The following is a 26,002-nucleotide window of genomic DNA, read 5'->3' on the forward strand; positions in this document are numbered from 1 at the left end:
GGGGGCGGGGCTTCAGGCAGCGTGGTGCTCGGGGGGCGGGGTCTTGGGGGGGCGGGGGCTGGCGCAGTGCAGCGCTCGGAGGAGGGGTGGGGGCTTCAGGTGGCACGGCGCTTGGAGGGGGGCGGGACTTCGGGCGGCGCGGCGGAGATTTTGGCGGCGCTCGCGGGGGGGTGGGTACAGCAGGGCGGCTCTCTTCTTTTTTGCCTGGGGCGGCAAAAAAGTTAGAGCCGGCCCTGGTGCCAGACCGAGGACTGACCCCGGGGTGTCACGGAGTGTGGGAGAGACCAGGCCCTGCACCCATGACTCTCAGCCAGCCAGTAACACAGAAGGTTTATTTAGATGACAGGAACACAGTCCAAGACAGGTCTTGCAGGTACAGACAACAGGACCCCCCTCAGTCAGGACCATCTTGGGGGGGCCAGGAGGTCTGTCTGGCCTCCCCTCCATTTCCTCAGCCAGCTCCAAACTGAAACTCTCCAGCCCCTCCTCTCCCTTTGTCTCTTTCCCGGGCCAGGAGGTCACCTGATCTCTTTGTTCTCCAACACCTTCAGTCGGCACCTTTGCAGAGGAGGGGCCCAGGCCATCAGTTGCCAGGAGACAGGGTGTCGGCCATTCTCTGTGCAGACACCATCACACTAGCCCTCTCGGGCTCTGCAACCATCACACCCCCTTATCCCACCACCTAGAGACTTGAGAACTGCATAGGGGAAACTGAGGCACCCACACAGTATTCAGAGAAAACATTAAGAACATTCCCACTTTGTCACAGGTGGGACCTCAGTAAATACATCCTCCTGGTGTGACAGTGACCTATTGAGAATTACTCGTTGAGTACCGTCTTTCAACCAGTTAGGCACTCACAGAATTATAAACAAACACACAGAGGAACATGTGACGTCTACAGCTCTTGTAGAGGGAAATCACGCCTCACCACGCTACTAGAATTCTTTGAGGGAGTCAAACAAACTTGTGGACAAGGGGGATCCAGTGGCTATAGGGTACTTGGACTTTCAGAAAGCCTTTAACAAGGTCCCTCAAAAGCTCTTAAGGAAACTAAGCAGTCATGGGATAAGAGGGAAGGTCTTCTCATGGATCAATAAGTTGTTAAAATACAGAAAACAAAAGGGAAGGAATAAATGGTCAGTTTTCAGAATGGAGAGAGGTAAATAGTGGGGTCCCCCAGGGGTCTGTATTGGGACCAGAGCTGTTCAACATATTCATAAATGATCTGGAAAAAGGGGTAAACAGTGAGGTGGCAAAATTTGCAGATGATACAAAATTACTCAAGATACTTCAGTCCAAAGCAGAGTGCGAAGAGCTACAAAGGGATCTCACAAAACTGGGTGACTGGGTAACCAAATGGCAGATGAAATTCAGTGTTGATAAATGCAAAGTAATGCACATTGGAAAACATAAACCCAACTATACATATACAATGATGGGGTCTAAATTAGAAACAAACATTAATAGGGTATGGAACAGCTTCCAGATGAGGAGAGATTAAAAAGACTGGGACTGTTCAGCTTAGAAAAGGGACAACTAAGAGGGGGTATGGTAGAGGTCTACAAATCATGAACGGGGTGCGGAGCAAGTGAACAGGGGAGTGCTATTCACCCCTTCACATAACACAAAAACCAGGGGTCACTTGATTAAATTAACCAGCAGCAGGTTTACAATAAACATAAGGGAGTATTTCTTCACACAACACAGAGTCAACCTGTGGAACTCATTGCCAGGGGATGCTGTGAAGGCCAAAACTGTAACTGGTTTTAAAAAAGAATTAGATAAATTCATGGAGGATGGTCCAGCAATGGCTATTAGTCAAGATGTGCAGGGACAAAACCCCCTGCTCTGAGTGTCCCTAAACCTCTGACTGCCAGAAGCTGGCTCTGGATGACAAGGAATGGATCACTTGCTAAATGCCCTGTTTATTCCCTCTGTAGCATCTGACACTGGCCACTACCAGAGACAGGACACTGGGCTAGATGGACCATTGGTCTGACCCAGTATTGCTGTTCTTATGTTCACCTGATAGTAAATTAATCTAGACCGCATTTCCCTTGTTTGCGTCTAAGAATGTGGGACTGTATCAAGACTTACTGACATGTCCGCTGCTTCCCCCCCTCCCCTAAGCCAGTACCCTGTCAAAGAAGGAAATCAAGGTAGTTTGGCATGCTTTGTTCTAGACAAAGCCATGCTGCCAATTCCTTCTAAACCGGTTAGCCACAAGGTGCATACGAGTTGATTGTTCCAGTCTCTCTCCAGGTATCAAAGTCAGGCTGACTGGTCTATAAGCCCCAGGTCCCCTTTGTTCCCCTTTTTAAAGATGGGGCTCTGGCTGCCCTTCTCCAGTCCTGAAGAGAACTGTTCTTGCCCTAGTCTCCCAGCATGCCACCATCAGAGCCAGTAGAATCCAGGTCACCTGGGTCCCACCCCCCCTCTACCGCTGTAAGGTAACTAGCAGGAGGCTTGTACTCGCCCAGCTCCCTTAGCTGCAAGGGGAGAGGGCTGCAGTACTGGAGTCTGACCCCATCCGCTCTAGCCTTGCTCCTGCCTGTGCCCAGCAGGCCCAGGGCCCAGATTCCAGACAGTAGCAGCTGTTCTGGGGATTTCCTGGCCAGCAGAGGTCAAAGACTGGGGAGGTGTCAGTAAAGGAGGGACTTAGGGGTGACCAGACAGCAAGTGTGAAAAATCAGGACAGGGGGTGAGGGGGTAATAGGAGCTTATATAAGAAAAAGACCCCAACATTGGGACTGTCCCTATAAAACCGGGACATCTGGTCACCCAGAGGGACTTGACACTAGAGCATCTTAGGCCACTGCAGAGTAGAGGCTGCCGAGGTTTCCAAGAAGAGTGATGCTGAACAGGCATCAAAGTCACAGCTGTGAGTCCTCCATATTCACCCATCCCCTCATTGTCATTGCAACAACTCTGCAAGGCGGCTGGCTGAGCAACTGCAACAGAAAGGGGGTTTTCAGAGCCTGAGTGAGCTGGGCGGGAGAGGAGAATCCAAGCTGGTAGCCAGCCGGCTCTGCCCCACCCCCACACGTTACCTCCCTCGGGGGGCTTGCTCACACCACCCCCAGCTGATACGAGCCTCGCTGCTAGCTCGGCTTTGCGTGTACAGTACCGCCACTGACAGGCATCTCCCGCCAGGTTGAAAAGAAGTGATTTCTCCCCCCTTGCCTGGCGCTGAATGTCAGACTGGCACCCCGAGCCAGGAGAGCAAGACAAGCTAGAAAGACTCCATCACATACAGCCAACAAACTTTATTGCCCAGAACTTTCGCCTCTAACATTTGTTTGTTTTTATTTTTTATTACAAATTCTACATTTTGCTTTTAAATACAGCCATAGAATGAACACTGGTTACAAGGACCCCCCCCCCCCCCCCCTTTTTCCTGGATGTTCTTAGGAAGAGATTAACACATTTTTATTACCAGGTCTCCTGCAGACCTACCAGCAATGAAAAGCCACCCACGGCTACCAGCACTGGTGCCTCAAATTCTCTTGCGGACATAGTGCTCAGGGAGAGGGTGGGCATATGAGCACAAGCAAACAAGATCCCTTCCCCTCCCCACATCCTGAAAGAAAATGTGGGGTCCAAATTGTTGTGACCCATTTGTGCTCCTACCGTGCAACAATGCCTTGGTTAGCGATATGTGGCAGCCTGTTCACTGGATACGTTGGCGGGGGCTTTTTGGAACAACGTTAGCACCATTTGAACGTGGGTGGCTGCCATGTGGGCCATGCACACAACCCTGTAGATCGCAGGACGCTGCGCTGCGCCTGGGATTCCCAATGCAATGCAGGACAAGGAGGCCGACATTTTGCTTTGGCAGCCTACCAGGAGCGTATCTAATTTACATTCAAGCAGACTGCAGCCACCCTCCTGAGACATGGTGTTCTCCGAGGAAGGGCATGCTTGCTAGGGCTACACTGCTGGGGTAAAGGGGGTGAGAACAGGCTCCATTTGGGCCAGTTTGGCATTCGTTGGGCTAGGAGGAGGTTTTCGGGAAATGCCTCTATATTATCTACTCAATAAATAATCTAACGCTTCCTAAACCTGGGATTGGAAAGCAGATCGTCCTAGCTCGAAAGAGGCCAGGAGCGGCTGCCATTAAAGAATTCATAGACCCACAAGCCACCACGCCTATGGAATGTTCCATTGAGCAGGGAAGTCATACAGAGTGTAGAAGTGTCCATCTAGTCCATGCTTTGAACAGTCAAACAGCGACAGAGCTACCAACGCCTCTGGAGTCTGCCCTGTCCCACACAAACAGGGAAAGGGGGGGCGGGAAATCAGCTCACACACAATACAGGGGGACAGCCGAAGCCCAGCTTCAACTGCGGTCGTGGGGCCAGAGAACTCTCCAAAATGCTCTGCCCAAGGGGTGTAGCAAGGACGTCATTGGGCCTCTGCTCCCATCCCCTGTTTATCTCAGCCCTCTGATCTCAGGAGAGTTTTCTGAATTTAAAAGCTCTGCTGTCAGTTATGAGAAATCCAGTCAAGGGGCTGCGCCTGGGTGCGTGACGAGCTGACCGTCTCAGCTCTGGAAGTGCTGGCTGAGGGCAGGGAAGCACAGCAAGGCATCCTGCCTCGGCACTCAGGCTAGACAGACTCCCACCCTGGGCCCATATTCCAGGGACTGGTGGCCACGGGCATGCAGCCTCTCACTTTCCATACATTCCTCGACTGCAGCACCCTAAGTAAGAGTTGATAGGAGAGGCTGCAACAGCCCCGTACATACATAAGATTCCCACTCCTCCACTTCCGCTAGCCAAGGGCCCTCACGCTGCAGGGTCTACGTGCAATGAGGACACAGAGACCCTTAGCGGTAACGCTTGGGCAGTCTCAGCCAGACCCCGGGGTACATTAAGACAGTACGAGGGTTACGAAAGTGAGAGGGATTGGACGTACTAGGTGCGACGACAGGCAGGACTCCAGGCAGCCTTGCTCTTGGGCGTGTTGGCCTATATGCCCGAGGCAGAGCCCGAAGTTCCACGGCCCACCATTTCACAGAGGCCTTTTGCACATACACCTGCGGTGCTCCGCTGTCTGTGCAGACAGAGCTAGCCCGAACAGGCCTAGAACTTCCAAGCGTACACGGTGAGCCTTCACACGCTGGCTGAGCCATTTCTGCTGGGCTGTGCACAGAAGCTGCCAGGTCAGTTTACAGCTCCCCCCTTAGCGTCAGTAGAGCCTCTCCTGTTTCCATGCCAGAGCTACGGCCAAGGACGCCCAGTCCCTGCTCCAGGAGCACAACAGGAGCCATTTCGGGCAGGGACTACAGCTAGGATGACCTATGGCTGCGATACAGGGAGCAGAGCCTCCTGCTGGAAGCGAGATCAGAACCTAGTCCACGGTACACTCTGGGACAGGCCCAGGAAGCGCTGGGTACCCAACTGGGCTAGAATGGGAGGTGCTTCCAAAGGGCCTGCTTGAGAGGACAAGATCTGAGGCAGCTCTTCAGTCCCTCACACTGCCCTAACAGCTCCCAGACCCAGCAAGGGCAGCCCTGCCAGAGGAGGAGCAGGTTCACCGGGCAGCAGTAAACGATCCTGCGCCGGGACTGGAACGGAGATGCCAAGTGCTCACAGCAGGGACACGGGTTACGAGGGACGAAGTGGTAGAGCGGAGTTGTATTGGCCCGGCCTTGGGCGTGGGAGGGGGCACTTGGGACGTAAAGTGCAGTAAGAGATTGCAGAACACTGCCTAAAAACAGCCTTTAGTTATCAAAAAAAAATAGATTTTGGGGGGGTGCCTCTCACACAATTACTGTCTGCGCAGCCCCTCGGACTAGGGCCACAAAACAGTCTCACCCATAAAACAATCAGACGCTTCTCCGCTGCACAAGCCACCGGAAAGCCAGCCAGCTGCCACAGCGAGACACTAGACAAGAGGAAGCAGCACTCGGGGGTCTGGCTTGGTCATGCTTATTCAGAGCACGATGGTTTGAGGAGCCATCTGTGTGCCGCAGAGTTAAAGACGGAGAGAACCGGGGCAAGGAGCAACTGGTCCAGACCTGGAAGCTGCTCCATTCACAGCAGTGGTCTCCAGGCCAGACACAGGGAAATGCCCGACGCTAGGTTTGATGGAGAGGCTACTACAGTCTGCTGTCAGCCTCGCAGGCCCCTTCCTGCAGCCACCCACCTTTTCCTTGCTGGTAGGAAGCGGCCTGCCTCTGCTCTTCCCCCCACCCGGAGATCTGAGTTGTATTTCCTTCCCCTCCCCTCATCCAGCTCAACCAAAGACAGTTAAAATTATTTACACGTTTAGCCATTTAAAAACCCAATAAAATAAGATTGCATCTGTCCTACTGGGGATGTGGGGATAGCAGCAGCAACATCTAGCGCAGTACCCTGCGTGCAAAGCGAAAGACAAACAGAAGACAGACCAAAATACTGCACCATCACTAGGAAGCTTTTGCTGGGGTTGGTGTTACAACTGCGGCCTGGCTCCTCTCCTCACTCTGCCTGAGGAAGGCTGGGCTGGGAAGGATGGGTGATTCCAGACACAGCCCATGAACACAGCCTTTTTGCCATCCTGGTCAACATGAATCTCTCACTGCAGGAGTCCGTCCGTCCGTCCATCCTTCCTTCCTTCCAGGGAGGATTAGGAAAGAGGGGGTGACAGAGACGACCTAAGACAAAGACGTCGCTGACGCCGCCTCCTCTGGATCCTCTTGCTTTGGCAGCTCGGAAAAGGCGGGCTGGGAGGAAGCTGGAACTGGAGTGACGGGCGATTCCTGCACTTCCTGCTCTCCTCCAAGCCCCATCTCTACATCCATTTGCTCCAGCTCCCTCTGATCCAGTAGCTCAAAGTCATCCACTTCCCCCTCCTCCTCCGGGAGAGCTGCAGTCTCCGTCCCCACCACCTCGGTCTCTGACAGCTGCGCCTGGAAGTTCAGTCTCTCTTCGGGCTCAGTGGGGAGGAACTCAGAGAGGGAAGGCCCCTCACTAGCTTCAGAGGAGCGCAGCAGGGCCGAGAGGGTGTTCTGCACCACCGTGGTGATGGCAGTGGTGACAATCTCCTCGCTTAGCACATCGATGCAGATGCCCAGGCCGGGGGCAGCAGCAGTCTGCGGCTCTGCGCCGCCTGGCGCCACTTGCCCATTCCCATTGAAGTGCGTATTTACAAAATGGAGAGGAGAAGCTAGATGGAGAACAGAGAGGTCAGAGTCCACAGCTTCCTTCTCCACAGAGTCCAGCTCGTGGGCAGCATGGGCAAGCTCAGGGCCCAGTGGCACCCCGAAGGCATCGTCGTCGCTTTGTGGCCCCAGGTCTCTGGAATGATACTCTTCTACGGAGGGGAACTCTGCCAGGTCCTTGGCGAAGGACTCCTCCGGCTCACTGTGCAGGCTCTGCTGATCCAGGTCTGAAAGGCACAGCCAGGCAATGGCATTAGCAGCAGCTCTTGGGTGCTTCTCGCACTCTCCACAGTCCCAGGCCCTTAGACCCGGGCTGCGCGTCTGCCTGCCCCAGCTGATCTTTGCCCCCTGGGCTGCTCCATCCTGCTTAGTGTGGAAGCAGGGGTTGCCCTGCACTCCCACGAGAGGAGTGCTTGAAGGAACATAGGTTTGGATTCAAGCTCCTCCACAATTCAGCTTCTTCCTGCCTAGGAGCCACCTCCCTTCACTCTGCCCCACATGTGGGGTGTGCGGAGCAGGTGGCTCACCTGACCATCCCCTTCTTGCCATCCTCCACCTGCCACTGGGGCTGTTCTTGCCTAGGGCTCCTGTCACACTTCCACCTTCTCCCCTTTCAATCCCTCCTCAAACCCACCCCGAAGTGTCTGATGAGCTACACTCCCGTAGATTACCCAGTGCCCACAACTCCTCCTGCACACACCCAACCAGCCCCGTGATCCTGTCGTCACCACCACACAGCCCTCATCGGAGCCAGCGAGCGCCGCGGGGCAAGGTCTCTGGCTTGGTTTTGTACAATGCCACACACAGCTTGGGCACCAGAGCACACGTCAGCACTTGGCCAGGCTTGCCTGCCTCTCTGCTCATTGGCAGAGCCTTTGAGGACTGTGCTGCCTCCCTCTCCAGAGTTAGGCAGGGAGCAGGGCAGTGCATGGAGCGGGATCATCCAGGCAGCAGAGATCAGACAGCTGGAGCAGTCATGGATATCGGGGAAGCCATGACAAGCTGTGCTGCTGCTAAGGCCTCCCTCCCCGCCCAAGGCAGCAATTGGACAGAGCCCATCCCCACGGAGGCTGGACTAGCAGCCCGGCTAGGAGAGTTTCAACCTCCAGAAATGACAACACACAGACTCCCAGCCCACTGATGGGGGAGATGGGGCATGCCATCTTCACTGCCAAGTGAGGGTCTCCTGGCTCCCTTCTGGCCCTTTCCCCCTGCAAACAGCCTGGTTCTCCCCCTGCCCTCCAGGGGCCTGACCCAGCTCCAGGGGAGGGGAAGGGACAGTGATGGCCGGTTCCTATCAGACAGCTGTTTCAGGACAATGCTTGGGGTGAGGGTGGGAATTACCTTCAGACACATCAGTCAGCTGCGGGGTGGTGGCCCTGGAGACAGAGAAGCCCCCGCTCTCCAGGATGGAAGCCTCCTCGTCAGAGAGCTCAGAGTCTGTAATCGCCAGCGCTAGTGCTGTCTTCTTCACATCCACCTGTGGCGGAGGAGAGCAGAGGGGACATTAGGTTTGGGTGCCCAGCTGGCAGCACTCCCTGCTGGCTCCTCTGCACAGACCGGAGCCGGAGGGGCAGAAGGTATCTGCCAGATGAACTGTTACACGGGTTCTCACGCTGTACGAGCAGGGGGCTGGGCAGAATCCTCCTGACGCTGTCCAGGCACAGACTCACCCTTGCTGCTCCTGGAGTGAGCGCGGAGGGGTCTGCGTCCTGCCAGCGCCCAACATGGAGGGCCCAGTGGAAAGCACGTGTGTAACTCCTGCGAGCCCTAGAAATCCCCACAGCAGGAGATTCTCCCGCATCCTGCGGTGGCTACAGCACTGTCGCAAAGGGCAGGGACCCCTTTCACACTAGTGCCAACCGGCCATGCCAAAAAGGACATCCATACACGCAGCAGCAGAGGGCACTGCAGATACTTTCACGTGACCCAAAGCTTCCCACCTCCCAGCCCAGCTTCTCCTTCCACTGGCAGCTGCAGCAAAACCAGACGCCTGCCCTGATCACCCCATCAGCATGGAAATAAACGAGACTACACATCTCCCATCTACTGAGCAAGCGCGGGGGGGCGGGGAACAGCTCCATGACCCTTTACCCTGGGCGTGGTCAGGTTTCCAGGAAGTAGCAAGCCATCTGCACCACCAGCACCGCTGCCTGCAGGCCAGCAGAGACAAGTGCAGCGTGAGTCCCTGCAGAGCCCATCGGGGCTACTCTAGTCACTGGCTCGAGGGGGCAGGGAGAGCAGGCAGGGCATTCCCTTACTCCAGGTCCCTGGGCTTTGCACTCCACCACACTGCTCCCGGGGCCACCTGACAAGCAGGCTCTCGGTGACAGCCCCTCCACAGAGGCAGCTGGCACCCCTCCCTTAGCACTCACTGGTGACTTTCCAACCCCGGCCAGGGCCCAGAGGCCAGGGCCGACTTGCACAGCTCTGCTGCTGGTTACCAGCGTGGCTGCATTCTGACCAACCCTCTGTTCCTGGCTCTCTGGGGAGGTGCTGGCAGGGAGGAGAGGGCTATCTACCGCACGGCTCCTCTGCAGCCCTTACCACCGGGGAGTAGCCAGACAGCTCCGCCTCGCTCTCACTCTCGGTCTCCGCCATTGGCTCATCGCCAGCCATGGGTTCACTCTTTCCTTGGCGCTCTGTGTGAGGAAACGGAAGAAACGTCACTGAGCGGCACCGGGCTCAGAATCCTGGAAAGGGAGGGAAGGAGCTGCGGGGTCCCGTCTAGGCCATCCCCACCCCAGGCCAGCTTTGTTCCCTTCAGCCCCTTCGCTCGCTAGAGTTCTGCCTGGCCCAGTTAAGCATCCCAAGGAATGGGGCTCTGCCCCCTCCTCCTAGGAACCCCTTTCACTGCTTGACAGGTCACTGCCAAGCAGTCTCTCCCCGTACTCCCAATACTCAGCCTACATTTTCCCTTGCTCAGTTTTCCCCCATCACCCCTAGTCATAACCTCTAGGATGACCCTCCCTCCCCCCCCCGCTCCCTCCCCCCTCCCCGAGGATGCCATTTCTCGGGCGTTCCACACCGATTCCGACTTGCCAGTGCTGTTTTCCCAGCCGGCCAAGGCAGAGAGAACAGAGAAAAGGCATTGCCTTACTTCTCTTCTCGTGCTTCAGGTGCAGGGTCTCTGCTTTCATACTGTAGTCCAGTTTCATCAGGACAGGTTCCAGCCGAGTGTACATCCGCTGGATCAGCTCATGGTAAACCACCAAAGGCCACAGCAGAATGCTGAGCACTGGAAATGCAGAGAGAACCCAGAACACGTTAGCCATTCGGAAAGGGGTCAATAACATCACTATATAAATCCATGGCACGCCCACACCTTGAATACTGCAGGCACTTCTAGTCACCTGAGCTAAACAAAAGATCTACTAGAATTGGAAAAGGTGCAGAGAAGGGCAACAAAAATTAGGTATAGAACAGCTTCCATATGAGGCGAGAACAAACAGACTGGGTCTGTTCATCTTGGAAAAGAGATCACTAACAGGGGATAGGACAGGGGTCTATAAAATCATGACTGGTGTGGAAAGAGTGAATTGGGAAGTGTTATTGACCTCTTCACATAACACAAGAACCAGGGGGCACCCAATAAAATGAATAGGCAGCAGGTTTAAAACAAACATAAGGAAGTACTTCTTCGGTCAACCTGTGGACCTCACTGCGAGGGGATGTTGTAAACTATAACTGGGTTAAAAAAAGAACTAGAGAAGTTCCTGGAAGATAGGTCCATCAATGGCTCTTAACTAAAATGGCCAGAGGTGCAACCCCAGGCTCCCAGTGTCCCTAAAACCTCTGACTGCCAGAAGCTGGGACTGGATGACAGGGGATGGATCAGTTGATAATTGCCCTGTTCTGTTCATTCTCTGTGAAGCACCTGGTATTGGCCACTGTCAGAGACAGGATACGGGGCTGGGTGGACCTTTGGTCTGACTCGCTGTGGCCGCTCTTACACTAGGAAAGGAACAATAGGCCAATTCTCCCAGTAGCCAGGCACATAAGCGCCAGGAATGGAACCTCATGTCAGCTGAAGAGCAGTCTGATGGCACTGGCTTCACCCTTACAGGTCTGCCAATACACCTCACTCCTGATCTGCAGCACCGCCCTATTATTCCAGGGCTGCTTTCATCCACAAACAGCTTTGCCAATGCACAGCAGTCCTTCCCTGTGACACCCCTGCTATTACAACCCTGAGCTCTCTGTAGCTCAGTCAACACACCTCATTCCTGACCTCGGAGCTGGAGCTATAGCTGGGGGTGAATTCAAGTGACTGACTTCTGAAAGGGCAGCAGCAGCCCAGGACTTACAAGCAAGGCTGTGCCCCAATTGGAAGCCAGTGTGCCGAACACCTGAGCGACCCGATAAGCTAACACGTCCACTGGAGCAGGGGAAGAGTAAGCAGATCAGCATTCCAAGTTTCCAAACGGTTGCTCTGACTATATAATGAAGCTCTTTAGGATGATCTTAAGATACCCAAGTACTTCCATTTCCTTCCGCTTTTACCTCCTGCTGCCCGTAACGCTTGGGAAGGTTGAATACACATTCTCTTTCCCCAGCAATTTTTTCCTTTCAAACCTGGCAGACATGGACTTGTTCTCTGTTGAAGTTTCAGAGTGACACTGCATTTCTCTGCTTCCCTGCAGGAACACCTGCTTCACTGAGCATGTTAGAGAGACCGGGCGGGTGAGGTAATATCTTTTATTGGACCAACACCTCGCCCACCTTGTCTCTCTAATACCATGGCCAACACGCCTACAACTACACTGCATATAATCACCGAGCACGTAGAACGGTGCAGATCTGGGAAGAGGGTTCATTGGTGACCGTGGCTCCCTCTTCTGGCTTTGTGCAGTACTGCATCACACTGCAGGTCCAACGTAAACAGTATGCTAGCAAATGACCTGAGGCGGCAGGGAGGTGAGGGGTTATGCGTCTCACTTTATCTGGTATGGGCTGTGGGATATGAAAGAATCGGGAGCACACTTCTACCAGCGTATCAAATGACTCAGGCAAGTCACGACTAGTCTCAGTTGACACCAAGGGGCCACTTATACTCACAGACGATGGAGGAGATCATTATGCCCGGAACATAGTGTCCGACCATAGCCAGGATCAGGCACCCCGAACAGACCCTCGCACAGAACTGGGGGAAAAAAGAGGTGAGGGATGAACAAAACAACAGACAAGAGGCAAAGACGCCATCCCTGCAGCTGGGGCAAGAGACGCGCTCGGCGCCGTTTCTCACCTTAAAATATTGTAACGCAAATTTAACACACAAAAGCCTGATCCAACCCAATGGCTTATTCTGGCCTAGCTTTGTGCTGCGCTCCCGGCACTAATGGTCAGAACTCAAACTTCCCAGCCCAGGGGAGAAGCAGAGTGAAGTGCAACAAAGCAAGTCAGCGTAGATGAGACCTAGGGAAACCTAAGAACCTGTGACCACCCCTCCGCCCCCCGACCAAAGAAGCTTTATGGGAATGTCCTAAACTATCTCACTTCTGAAGTTCAACAAGGTCTCCTGGAAGTAAGATAGGATATATTATAATTAGGCATTAGATAGTGCTGTTCATTTGTAGATTAACAAATTATAGAGGTGTCTATACTGTCCCTCCCGTTACCCAGATGGGGAAACTGAGGCATAGAGAAGTTAGATGATTAGTTCACAATCCATGGAGCCCTGCCCACCCCCTGGTATGGCTCATCTGGAATTGGTGGGTGTGTGACCATCCAGCCCAGACTCTTCTGCTCTTTGCAAGGGGCACAGGCCCTTCTCACGGGTTAGATGATGGTTCTAGTGTCCGGGAGGTCTGTCAAAGGGATCAGGGCTGGAGAGACCGGTGCTCAGCGTGAGCTGAAATGCTGGTTCGCTATGTAAAGGAAGCCATATAGGAGAGTTTGGTGCACTCTGAGTCTCATCTTCTAACTAATTCAAGCTCAACACTAGAGGACACCAGACTAAGTTTATGGCATCTGTCTTGAGTTGCTTTCTCTCCCCCTTCTGGCTGAATATTGTAACTGTGGAGTCACCTGTCTGAGAAGCGGGTATAGCCAGCAGTGGAAATAAATATAGTAAAACCCCACTTGTTTCTATAACTTGAGCGCACTGGAGTCTGCCAAGTCTGCTGTGTGGATGTCATTGATCTTCGGTGATGTCGAGGACCTAATACAGGCCAGGACCAAGACCTGGCTACGAAGAGGTAATTCCTCTCCAAACGACATCTGGCACATCCATCAACCCCTAGGTTTATGCCAGATTCTTTCACGCATTCAGGAGCCCTGAACACCACTGCACGATGGGTTTGGAGAAGAGCAGCTTGAGGGTGCTGCTTGCAAAACAGCTTCCAGCGCTGAACGGAGCCTACGACAGGGCAAAAGCCATAATCGGACGAACTTCCCACTCGGACTAGAACTCAAGGAACTAAAGGATCAAAGAGCTGGCCATTCCCATAAGGGGTTAAGCTTGGCCCCAGCTCACAGGTGCTGGGAAGACAATTATTCGATAGCAAAGCTTCCCTTTCCTGAAGTCTGGGCAGGGTGGGATGCAAGAAGGGCACCCGCAATCATCAGTGAAGGGCTGGAACAGTGAAAATCTTGCCCTAAGATTCCGCCCACCCCCCAGCTCATCTGAGGAGCCCCTGACTACAAGAGGAACACCTCCAGCAGAGGGGGAGTGGCATGGCCCAAGATACCTTGGCAGGGTTTTGCCTCTTGTACTGGAGCAGCTCCAGCAGGTACAACCGGAAGGTGACCCAGCTCTCAGCCAGGCAGTAGCACAGCTCGGGGACGCTGAGGAGGTGGGGCTGTGCTCCGGCTGTCACGCTCTCACTAGAGAAACAGATACAAGTGTAAGAGGACAAACCTTCAACGCACCCCACTTCACTTGGGGGTACAGCAGCCATAGGGAAGCAGGGCTCCCTATCAAGGGCTTCATAATACTGGGCTGCATCTCAGATTTAACGTCACTAATGACGCCTCTCTGCTTTGCCCACCCCACTCCAACCTCAAACAGGGTCTGACGAGGGACAGCTGAACCATGCTGAAAGAGCAGGGGCCCAGGCACCTTGCTGCAAAACACAGCACCTCCTTGCAAATAGCAACATCCCCATGTCACAGGTCAAGAGGCGAAACATCAGAGCTGGGATTAAACCTCAGGGAGCTCCTAGCAGCCAGTCCTGGGGAACAAACGCCCTGGAATGCTGGGTGACCGTGCTGCCCATAACCAATGGCTAAGCACTGGGGGCCGGAAGCATGCAATTACAGGTGGTGCATGTACTCTACAAAAGCCAATCCCAGGGATTTCCTTCTCTCTGGGGATTCTTGAAATAGCTTGGGACAGATCCGCTTTGCCTGAGCGTTAGGGAAAAACCCTGGACATTCCGAGTGCCAGAAGCATGCAGACATTTGAAGGGGATCAAGGTTTCCTAGAATCTCAAAATGCTGTTCCTGCGCAAATGAAGCAAACGGCTGCCACTGCGGAAGGAGGAAGCATTGCAAACCCTGCTGTGTGTCAGCTAAAGAACAGGCATTTCAGGAACCCTGCTCACAAACACACTGCAGTGTGAGTGGGGAGCAATCCTGAGCAAGGGCAAAGGAGGGGGGCCAGGCAGAGAGAAGGACAGACAAGATCACCACGCTGACCTCACCACCCCCGCCGCCCCCTGTCCGAAGAGGGCACAAGTGAGCCTACCTGTCCCCTCCCGGCTCCTCCGAGGGCTGCGCTGTAGGGACAGAGCAAGAGAGATTTGTTAGCCAAGTGAAAAATAAAACACGACAGCTTAATTGCTAGGAGCTGAGCCGAGAATTAGCCAGGGATCTCCCTGCGCGTAGGAACCAGGCTAGAGCTGGCTGTTGGGTTTGCACGTGTTTACGTGCAGAGAGAAGCGGGAACGCTTCCTGGTAAAGGTTCGCTTTCAACACCAGAGTGGCCGAAGCATTGCACGCAGCCCAGATTCAGCCCCCAGAGGTCTCGAATGGGGCCAGTGGCTGCGCTTGTCTCAGACCCCAGCAGGCAACGCAGTCAGGCCACAGATTCCATCTCCACTAGGGACACCAATACAGACTGACGTGGAGTCCTGAATGCTGGGCCTGTCGCTTCCATAGGCTGCAACCCCGTATTAAAGACAAGAGCAGCTGCACTCTCAGGTGCGTCCCTTGAACTCCTGACAAGGCACCAATGAGCTCCCGAGCTGGGCAAAATAGGAGCTCAGAGGCTGTTTGAAAACTGAATAGCGAAGTCCCTGAACATGGTTCAGATGATGCCCTGGGCTGTCAGCTACGTGCTGCATTTCCTTTAGCACCTGCCACCCTAGATTCATCTGCGGAGAGTGTTCCGAGTAGGCTCCTCTCTGCAGGTCATGGCAGGATGTTTGCAGGGAGGGGGATGTTTTTAGCATGCAACTGGGTACCAAATAGCACAGACCTGCTGTATAATTCACGAGTTGCGGGTTCCTGGATGTAACTATGTCCTGCTGGCGGCACTGACCCCACTGGGAAATCGACATTATTTACTATTTGTCCTACCAAGGTGCCCAGGGCCCCACTGTACTGGTGCAAGTCAGGCTACTGGAGGGCTTGGGAATCTGACAAATGCTGACTGGCCGAGACATCTCTCCAGCCCAGTTTGGGACACAGACTCAGGGACAATGAAGCAGGGCTTCTGTGCAGCGCTGAAGACATTTCCTGATGCTTGCACAATTCCAAACTCCGACAGGATTTTTTCCCTCAAACATCCAAAAAGTGCAATACAAATAAAGGGCCGTTGTCGGCTGAATTTAGGCCTGGAATTCAAGCTGTATGCAAAACACAGGTTCCCAAACTCTGTATGAACAGAAAGGCTTTGGAATCTCTCTCCCTGGAGTCTTGTCAACCAGGAAGTGGAAGTGGCTGGTCTAGTCCAGTCTCACTCAGGGACGGCTCTATGTTTTTTGCTGCCCCAAGCACGGCAGTCAGGCGGCCTTCGGCGGCACGCCTGCGGGTGGTCCGCTAGTCGCGCGGATTCGGCGGCATTTCTGCGGGTGATCTGCTGGTCCTGCGCCTTTGGCGTACCCGCCGCCGAATTGCCGCCGAAACCGTGGCACCGGCGGACTTCCCGCAAGCATGCCGCCGAAGACTGCCTGTCTGCCACCCTCACAGCAACTGGCAGGCCGCCCCCTGTGGCTTGCTGCGCTGGTGCCTGGAGCCGCCCCGGTCTCACTCCCCAGCCGAGTGAGATGCAAAAAGGAAACAGCACACACCACGGGGAAGAATGCTTAAGTGAGACTTGGACTTCTCAGACTTAACTCTCTCGAGTGGTCCTGACGCAGAGATAGAAGCTGTTCTTTTTAACAGATTTGTTCGCTGTACACCGTCCCTAGAAATGACAGTGGTGGGCAAGTCAGTCAAACTCTTCCCTTTGCTGTAAGTGCCAAACCGACAGGCTCCTGACCTGTGCACTGGAGCGGGAGACAGCGTGCGGAGGCGAGGAGGCAATCCTTTGAGTCTGTGACCCAGATTCCCGTAATCAGCCCTGTCAGCTGCCCAGTCACTCTCCTTGCCAGTCTGCATTCTGGCGGCTAGTTGATCAGCTCAGCGGTCACACTCCGAGAGCCATGGTTTTTCTGCCACAACATGAGATGTAAGCATCATTCATTCAGCCGTTTTGCTGTGCTGGGAGTCTACCTCTCTCTGGTAGTGGAAGCAAAAACGCTTGCGATCTATCCCATCTCCATGCTGAGAAGTCTCAAAGGTGCTGCTGCATCACAGCACAGAGAAATCCAGCTCTCGGAGGTGCAGCTGCCACCTGCACTACGCCAATATCCCTCCGGAAGTTGTGTTTGGCACCGGCATTTTTTGTTGTTTGCTGCATTAGGTGGTAGTGCCTGCACTGTTATCGTACAAGTGATAATGCACTGCCACCTCTCCTATTTCCTGAGGCATAGCACCAGGGCAATGGAATTCCCCAGTGCCACAAGCAATGGTCGAGTGACAATCTATGGCAATGGAGGGTGTGACAGGTTCCCCCTGGGGTGCCACATGACTGTGGTGAATATTGGGGGGCAGGGTGTCACAGAGGGAATGAGAGGACTCCTTCCAGAACTGCTGACTCCAAATGATTTTGAAACCAGCTCCGAATCAATGGTGGCTCTGGGAGATGCAGAACGGCAGCACATTTTGGGTGTCTACCGCAGCCGACCAGAGCGCAACCGAAATCCACTGGTAGAGAACAATCAGCAGGTCATACCGAGTTAGGATCTTCTGCAGATACTGCCATATTTGGTAAATTCAAGCTCTCATTTAAAATTAGTACACCAGACCCTCGCTAGAACGCGGGATCTTGGATCCATGCGCGGTCCCGTGTTCCTATGGATTCCAATGAAGGTAATTAAATTTGGGATTCCCGCGCCATAAGCGAATTCGCGCTATATAGACGCACATTCTAGCGAGGGTCCGCTGTAGTTTCCGTCCCTTCTTACAGAAGCACAGTCTGCGTGCTGCCCACCCCGATGCAGTGCAGAGCCTAGAGAAGCATTACATTCACCACAAAGCTGGAGAGAGCTTCACACAGGAGCTGGGACCACTCAAATGAGCAAGTTTTTAAATCCCCACTCTCCTTACTGAGATATCATCCGCCATCATCCCACTTAAATCAGTGGGAAGTTAGAGAGTGTATTCAGGACAGCCAGCTGGCCTTAAACATCTGTCCAGAACAGTAATGCCTGCTGACATTTCACGGTAAACATTTATATACATCTACAACCCAGTGTAAACACAGCTTGACACACCAGATTGCATCCAAGAGACGCGACTGCCAGTATTCAGGTCAGGTGATGGCGCCTGCGGTTCCTCAGCTCTTAGAAATTCCCAGTGCAAACTCGGCTAGAAAGCAGGTCCCCTTTTTAAAAGAGCACCAGGCATTCACTTGTGTCCCAGTTATTGTCCATACAGAATGCAGCTACTGAGCCAGGCCTCCACCCTGGTGCTGGAGTGTGACTTGAGGGGTTTTCCAGTCACAAGAAGATCTGGACCCTGGGAGAAGTGAACTTCATGGGTGGAAGCAGAGGTGTTAACCCCCAGATGCAGCTCCTCCTACTCCCAGCCAGTCATGTACTCTATTCAAATCCCTCCTTGTACACTTATGCATAGAGTTTAAATATCAAGACAAAAAAAAGAACGTGGGAATGATCTGCACCTCCTCCAGCTCTACCTGCTGTCTGGTCAGCCAGCGGATTGTGGTTACAGCATGTTTGGTCTAACAGACCACAAGATCCTGGGGGCAAGTGTCTCTCTCTGTTCTGTATAGTGCTCCAGTAATGATCCTTATTTGATCTCATTGCAGGAAGCACCTTCATGTTACTGGGACATTCCAAGAGTTAGTTTTGAATGGAAAGAAGGGGAAGTGGCTATGTTTGGCGTAGGTACATGGCTACGGAGCACAGAATGCACCCATTCCATTCTGATACGACTCCTAATATGCTGTGCTTCTCTGTGCTCATGTTGTGGTCCATGATTGTGGCGGTGAGTCACTGAAGAATAAAAGCTGATGTTTCGTACCAGCTTTCATCCACAAGTGGAATTACTGAGGACGCTCAGTCTCCCATGATGCTCCAGACTGAAACATACTGGTTTTGAGGAGTGTGCGTATATATGTAGAAACTCTTCCAGGTGCCGTACTGACCTGTTTCTTGCTCTGCAGGAAATACGAAGCATGAAGCTACCAGGCTGCCATTCTGTGTTTAAACTGGAGGCCAGACTCAGACAAGAGCCGTTACATGCTCAGCTGTGGCACATCGCACTAGGAGGCCCCTTGGTGCCAGAACACGGCTCTTCCCTTGCAGGAGCTAAGGACATTTGGTACAACGGACTACACTGAAATCCAGGTTGTGACCTAAGTGGGTAAATCAGGAAGGTGATTTGCCCTTTGCTGGCAGCACAGTGACCAGCGAGGGGACAGAACAGCCCAGGGACTGGTTTTAGATGAAACCTGTGGGGAAGAAAGCAACTCAGAGAGAAGCAGTTCTGTCCAGCAACAGGCAGCACAATAGGACAGCGGATGTGCATCAGGCTATAGCACTGAGAGTGAAGGACATGGGATCAGTCGTTGGCTCCCTTACTGCTTCGTGTTCTAGAACTATCCCAGCATTGCTTTCTGTTCGCCAGGTGAGGAGGTGATGGCTTTAGTTCTGGTCTTTTTGGAAGGAAAAAAGACTTCCCCTCTCCCACCTCTGCAAGACCGTTATAAAGGGCAGCCAGAATTCTGTAAACAAAAGGATTTAACAAGCCTAATGCAAATAGGCATTTTGGAGGATTGGGGGGGTATTTTAAACATTTAAACTCTCCCCTGCAGTGTTGGAAAAACAGCATCACGCTAGTGTTCGAGAAACTGGCCAGTCTCGTTTCACTGCCCAAGCTGAATGAAGTGCACAGAGTAAACAAACAGCATCAAGAATGAAGAGATTAATACAACTGAAAGAATGTTTACAGCCTAGATAATCTTATCAGGGCTGCATGTGAGAGCTCTTTAGTCACCACCCTAGCAGGTCACATCTAGCCCATCTCTCTCTCTCTCTCTCTCACGGGCACACACACGCGGGCCCCCTCTCGTACAAAACTGTTTCCTAAGTCTATTCATTTAATAAATTTAGCTGAAGGAGGGGCTCAAACTAGATGGCAACCAATCACACCTTGTTTGAATAGTCTTCCTTGCTGCTACTCTGAGGCCTGGGGTACACCTAAAACTTAGCTCAACCTAGCTACCTTGTTCAGGGGTGTGAATTTTCCACACCTGAGGGAAACATCGTTAAGCCCACCTTAGCCCTGGTATAGACATCTCTATCCCAGTAGAATTCTCCCGGTGACCTAGCCATCGCTTCTCGAGGTTGTGGATTTACTGCAGCAATGGAGACACCTCTTCTGTCACTGCAGCGAGTGTCTATACTACAGCGGCGTAGCTGCAGCGATTGTAGTGTAGTCCTAGCTTGAGTCTGTATTATGGGGACTCTGTCAACATCATTGGCCAAGATGTGCAAGATGGTCCCTGTTACCTACTAGCTGGAAGCCAGACGTTGGTTCGTACAAATACAATAACCTAGCCATAGGTCATACAGTTGTGTTCACTGCCATTGTCCTCTCCGCTACCCTGTTGCAGCCGGAGATGGCTGTATCCAGTTTTGACTGTTCCTGATGGAGTGCAGGCCTATCTCCTGGATAACAACAATGAGGTGATTGTGGCTCAGTCTGGGATAAGCACATCGGTTTTGACTGTTATGTTATTGGCAGTGTACACTCGTGTCTGGAATCTGCCTCTCACCCTCTGCATTGTGTTTAGAAGGAACCATTAGGAAAAGGCTAGATAATAAGACAAAAAATATCATAATGCCACTATATAAATCAATGGTACGCTCGCACCTTGACTACTGCATGAAGTTCTGGTCACCCCATCTCAAAAAAAGAGGTATTATAATTGAAAAAAGGATAGAGGAGAGTAACAAAAAACAATTAGGGATATGGAACAGCTTCTGTATGAATAGAGATTAAAATGAATGACTGGGACTGTTCAGCTTAGAAAAGAGACAACTAAGGGGGATACGATAGAGATCTATAAAATCATGACTGATGTGGAGAAAGCGAACAGGGAAGCGTTATTTACCTCTTCACATAACAGAAGAGCCAAGGGTCACCCAATGAAATTAACCAGCAGCAGGTTTAAAACAAACATACATAAGTATTTCTGCGCACAACGCACAGTCAACCTGTGGAACTCATTGCCAGGGGATGTTGTGAAGGCCAAAACTATAACTGGGTCCAAAAAAGAATTGGATAAGTTCATGGAGGACAGGTCCAGCACTGGCTATTAGCCAAGATGGTCAGGGTAACAACGCCATGCTCTGGGTGTCCCTAAACCTCTGACTGTCAGACACTGGGACTGGATGGATCACTCGCTAATTGCCCTGTTCTGTTCATTCTCCAAACTGATCTGGCACTGGCCACTGTGGGAAGACAGGCTACTGGGCTAGCTGGACCATTGGTCTGACCCAGGATGGCTGTTCCTATGGAAAGGACAGTACCGCGCACTGTTTGACACAGAGCCCTGGAAGGTGAAGAACTCTGTTCAGAAAAAGGGAGGATTAACAAAGTGACATTGGTTCAGAGAACCTGGGCTCCGAGGAGTTTCCCATCTGAATTGGCAGAGGAGACCCAGAGTCAGAATAATCCTAGTGTTGAGCAGAAACACACTGTACCACCCCAGTCACTGTCCTTTTGACATGCGTATCCAAGTTAGCTGGGCCTCGCCAGGCCCCATCAAACTGAACGGCTGTCAGCAGGTGTATCAATCCCCAGACAGACATTCCGACTGCACCATCCATTGTTGCCTCCTATTTGCACACGCTCCAACCCGCCAAGGAGCCTGCCCAAGCTGGTTTGTGGATTTGAGCACACTCAATGCAACGGAGGCAGTAGCTGCAGAACAAGGCCCTGAAGGAAGGGAAGGAGGGGACCTACAGTACCCATAACGGTCAGGGAATACCAGCATTTGTCCACGACCCAGCAGTTGTAACCTCATCCCATGATTTCCCAGCTACAGCAATATGCATCACCTACCAGAGAAGTCAAACAGGAACCTGGGCTTCCACCTCTCCAGCAAGAGAATTCCAAGCAGAGAGATGCTGAGGAGAAAGAGAGGTCGCAGAGAAGTGGAGGAAAACAACCTGGGAAACCAAACAGAGCCGTTCTTAGCTGGTGCACTGGGAAGAAAGCTGCGAGCCCCTGTTACTAAGATGAATCTATAACTGCGGCTTTGTGGGCAGACGGACTTCCCCCTCTGTGCCAGAGTTCCTTCCCCCGCTGTAGAATAAGGAGAGCTGCACAAGTACAAATCCTCACAGCGCAACACACTGTACATGCAAATTGTTATAACTGACTCTTTAGGAGGTGCGCTGGGAAGACTAGCTCAGTTTTGAAAAGAGCTGTGGTGACAGATGATACATCGGTTTCTAAACCATCGTCAGATAGCATTAGATGGCAACAGAAACAGATCCAGAATCTGCTTCCAAACATTAGTTCTTTTGCTGGTCCTCTCCCCCACTGATCCGAGCATGAGTCACATGCAGCATGTGGCCCTGCCACTCACCTGATGTAGATGGATTGGAACCCAGGCTCTTCCGTTTCCCTCACTGACATTCTGGCCTGTACCCAACAGCCCCAGAGATCCATGCTCACCCCTAGCTAGAGGGGCTGTCTCCTCCCAACACTTCATAAATTCAACAGTAAAAGCTGCTCATGAAACATGCCACCCCTCAACTCCAGCCCCATTCGTCTTGGTTTCTCACCTCCCAGCAGCAAGCAAAGAAAGGTTAACCAGAGCCCGTCAACCCCATCCTTAGGCCAGCCACGGGCTGAAGAGGGAGCGATACACTCCTCGCCCTCTATGCTTTCAGGCTGAAAGTGCTCTCAGCCCAGGGAGCACAAAACCACACTTAGCTTCACCTTGCTAGAAACACTTATCAAGAGACTAACCTCAAATAGGGAAGTGCACTAGAAATACAGACTAGATAACCAGGAGGTGCACGCATCTCACTGTGCAGAGCGACAGAGAGCTGAACTCCAGGGTAAACCAAAGAATCAGAAGTTAGAGAGCTCAGAAGAGAGATTAGGTCTTATCAAGGGCCACGCAAAACAACCTCCCTTTCCCTTCAGTGGGGCCAAGACAGAACTGTTCCCTTCTCTTCCCTTGGGGTGAGGATTCTACAGCTAGAAACATACCAGCTCAGGAAGCTTTTCCTACAGTTCACCTTCAATGTCTCTTTTCTGAATTTCAGCTCAATCTCCAATTATAGCCCGTGGGACTATACTCAGGCCTTCCCCCACCTGTGGCAATTAAACCATTCTGTGTCCCACACCCCATTTTAATCCACTGTAATTGTTACTTAGCCAAACTAGACACATTTAGCTCCTTTAATCTTTCCTCATACATCAGTCTCCCAAACACACCAGCCTCACAGCACAGCTCCAGCTTCAAAGCTCTGCTCTGGATTTACCCTCTATATTCAGCACATTAGTTCATAGTCATTTAAGGAGATGCATATTATGCAAGTTTCCAGCTGGGTAATTTTAAGGAAGAGGGAACAGTAATAGAAGATGATTTAAATGAGTGACTGGTCAAGTATCTTTTTTCTTCCCACAATTTTAGATTCAATTGTTCATTGTTTCGGCATCTAAAAAAAAAAAAGATTTTCTGACCAATTTTGTCCTTTTCTGTCTGGAAGACCACAGACTGAACATTTTGCCAAAAAAACGGACTCACTGTTTACATGAGTAAACAGGATGTTTTTCATTCCAGTCCACAGCTTGGTTCTGCCACTCATCCTCCAAATTTGTTAATGCTGCTGCTGTATGTGTGGGGGAGGAAACAGGCAGGCACAGGGCGGGATGAAAGGAATGTGCCAGGACAGAAATACAGAGCAGCTATTGGCTTAGGAAGAGATGAAGGTCCCCAAACACTGAGATCAATTAGTGGAGGGGCCAAGGTGGTATGTAGCACCTCCTTCCAGCCCAGAACATTACTAGGGTTACTAACCGACAGTGGCCATGGGATGAAGTGCACTAATATAGCAAGGACAAAGAATTTAACTAGAAACATGCCTGGGCGAGGCTCCAATTAGCTACAGCTGCCAGCAGGAGCAAGCACTTTATCATCATAGGCCAAATCCTGTAGAACCCCTTGGCACCTCCCTGGTAGCAGGGAGAGGCCTGTTTGTGCTTGTCAAAGGAAAGCAGCAGGGTTACTCCAGGCTAAACACAAGCCACACAATTCTGTGTTATGGACTGTGGCTGACCTCATCTTGAATACAGAAGTGCAGCCCATGGACCAAGGGGGCATTAGACAGACAGAACATCTGCGCAGGGGCCTCCTCTTTGGACAAGATGGAGTACTGTATGCTGGGACCCCTACTATCCATGGTTTGCACCTCCATACCCAGGGCAGATGCAAAGGACTGTTTTATGCAAGCTAGATGCCAGCTGGTAAGATGTTAGTGTAATTCCTAGATGGACACATTTTGGATGTTCCCATAGTGAAGGGTATTTGCTGCTTCATCCTCCCTCCCTGCCTCACGATACCGTTGATTTTTTACAGTCTCCCACATTAGATACATTCCCCCTGTGCACTTCTCTTGGGATTAACTAAAAAATGGCAATCACATCAGCTATTAAACACATGCAGTAGGGACAGAGAAGAGTCTTGTACTTTAGTCTTTTAAAAATATTTTGGAGAATTTTAATTCTCAGAAAAGATGAGACTTTGTACTAGGAAAGGTAGTGTAAGCTTTCACCACCCCACTCTAGCAGCACCTCTCCAGTGTGACCCACAGACACCAATAATTAATTCTGGAGTCCTCAAGACAGCTCGGCTAACGCACCTCAATCCTAACCTGCAGCATCTTCCATTAAAGCAGCCCCGGATCATTCTAGCTGCTGCTAACATTGCTAGACATGGCAATGATTTTGTGGTATGGCAGCAACTCAATTTCCTTTCCCTTTCCACTGCTTGCATTATCTTGTAAACATCTGCATGCAACTGCCCACAATGGTTTTCTAGCTTTGCACTTTACCCACTGTTCTCACACACTTTCTGCTCTGAGACAGTCATGAGATTTGCCCTGATTTAGCCTGCAGGATGCTTTGGGGACAGCGGGGCATTCTAGGCTTTGTTTTAGTCTCCCCTCAAGCTTCCCTCACATCAGACCATCCAGGTTCTTGGAAGACGTCCCAAAGTGTGTTTAGAAACGCTTTTCTGTAATGAGGTTCTACAGACCATCACTTGACATTCCATTTGCACTTCAGAACAGGAACTGTAGATTTCTATAAAGATCATGAGGCGAATACACCCTGGCAATTGATGCATGAGAGAATTATAGAACTGGGCACTGAACTGCTCACACCCAGCTTTATACTGGCCATTAAGCCAAAGGAAACTGGCTCATTGGCCTCGAACTGGGGACATGTGAACTCTGCCCAAGTCACATAGACAACTTGCCAGGAGTTCCAAGGATCCCCTAAATTTAAATAAAATGGATCAGCCCTCTGAGACTGCCAGTGACATACTTTATCTTGGGCTATGCAGCCTGGCTGCAGTTTGAGATCTACAGCTCCACTAGCGCACCTTAGAGAAGAGGGCAACAGCAGGGCACAGTGCAGAACTCCAGGGACCACATTTCTTTCTGTCCTACAACAGGGTTGCACTTGTCCCTGTGCAGAAGTGATACTGCACTCAGTCCCCTAGGGAGAAGGTGAAAAACACTTGTTTCACCCAGATCTAAAGCAACACCAGTTTTTCCTGAACAAGTACAGTAGCACTGACCAAGCTCCGGAGAGAATTCCAACTCTCCCACCACAGCAGCATCACCATGAGATGGCATATGTGAGGAAGGGACAAGGCAGGAACAAGAACCTACATTGGGGCAGAGAGCCCCACTCTTCACAAATGGACAAGATTTGTAACACATCTCCCCAGAGAAACAGTCTGAACGCAGCATCTGGTTTTCTGGGCGGTTTCTGCTGCTTTCCGACCTTGTGTTCCAATGGGAACAATCAACTGAGGTACCAGGAGACAAGGAAGATGAGAACAGCACCGCGTGAAATCCTTACAAAACAACTCAGGAGATGCACTTCAATAGAAGCACCACTGCGGGGCTGAATGCCCCTAGCCCGCCTTTCCTCCAGAGCAAGGCAGCCAGCTAGAATGTGAACGGCCAGGCACCGCAGCTCACAGCAAAACTGACCTGGGCAGGAACCAGGGACCCCGACATCAGCATCACCCCAGCAGCATTTAGTGCCAGTTAGCGGGGATCTCCCCTGCTCACACTGCAGGGGCCCCCA

At 52.0% G+C, this 26,002-nt stretch overlaps 1 protein-coding gene across 1 annotated transcript; it reads right to left on the reverse strand.

The window, feature by feature from the left end:
- Window positions 1–4,563: 4,563 nt before the first annotated feature.
- Window positions 4,564–25,937, reverse strand: RETREG2 (reticulophagy regulator family member 2). The gene is made up of 8 exons (XM_024203729.3): window positions 21,728–25,937; window positions 14,838–14,868; window positions 13,840–13,975; window positions 12,209–12,293; window positions 10,251–10,388; window positions 9,698–9,792; window positions 8,495–8,630; window positions 4,564–7,377 (listed from the first exon to the last, which is right to left on the reverse strand). The coding sequence occupies exons 1-8, from the start codon at window positions 22,026–22,028 to the stop codon at window positions 6,644–6,646; spliced, it is 1,656 nt and encodes a 551-aa protein (XP_024059497.2). The 5' UTR covers window positions 22,029–25,937; the 3' UTR covers window positions 4,564–6,643.
- Window positions 25,938–26,002: the final 65 nt, after the last annotated feature.

Source organism: Terrapene carolina, unplaced genomic scaffold (genome assembly GCF_002925995.2).
Source record: "Terrapene carolina triunguis isolate 2854851 unplaced genomic scaffold, T_m_triunguis-2.0 Scaffold62, whole genome shotgun sequence".
Taxonomy (NCBI): domain Eukaryota; kingdom Metazoa; phylum Chordata; order Testudines; family Emydidae; genus Terrapene; species Terrapene triunguis.

Bases quoted from the DNA above. Each gene is read 5' to 3' on its own strand.
- RETREG2 (XM_024203729.3), bottom strand. From the start codon at position 22,028: ATGTACAGTGTGTTGCGCTGTGAGGATTTGTACTTGTGCAGCTCTCCT. The intron at 13,976-14,837 runs GTAGGCTCACTT...CTGTTTCTCTAG, and splicing joins GAGGAGCCGGGAGGGGACAG to TGAGAGCGTGACAGCCGGAG. The intron at 12,294-13,839 runs GTATCTTGGGCC...TTTTTCCCCCAG, and splicing joins AGAGGCAAAACCCTGCCAAG to TTCTGTGCGAGGGTCTGTTC.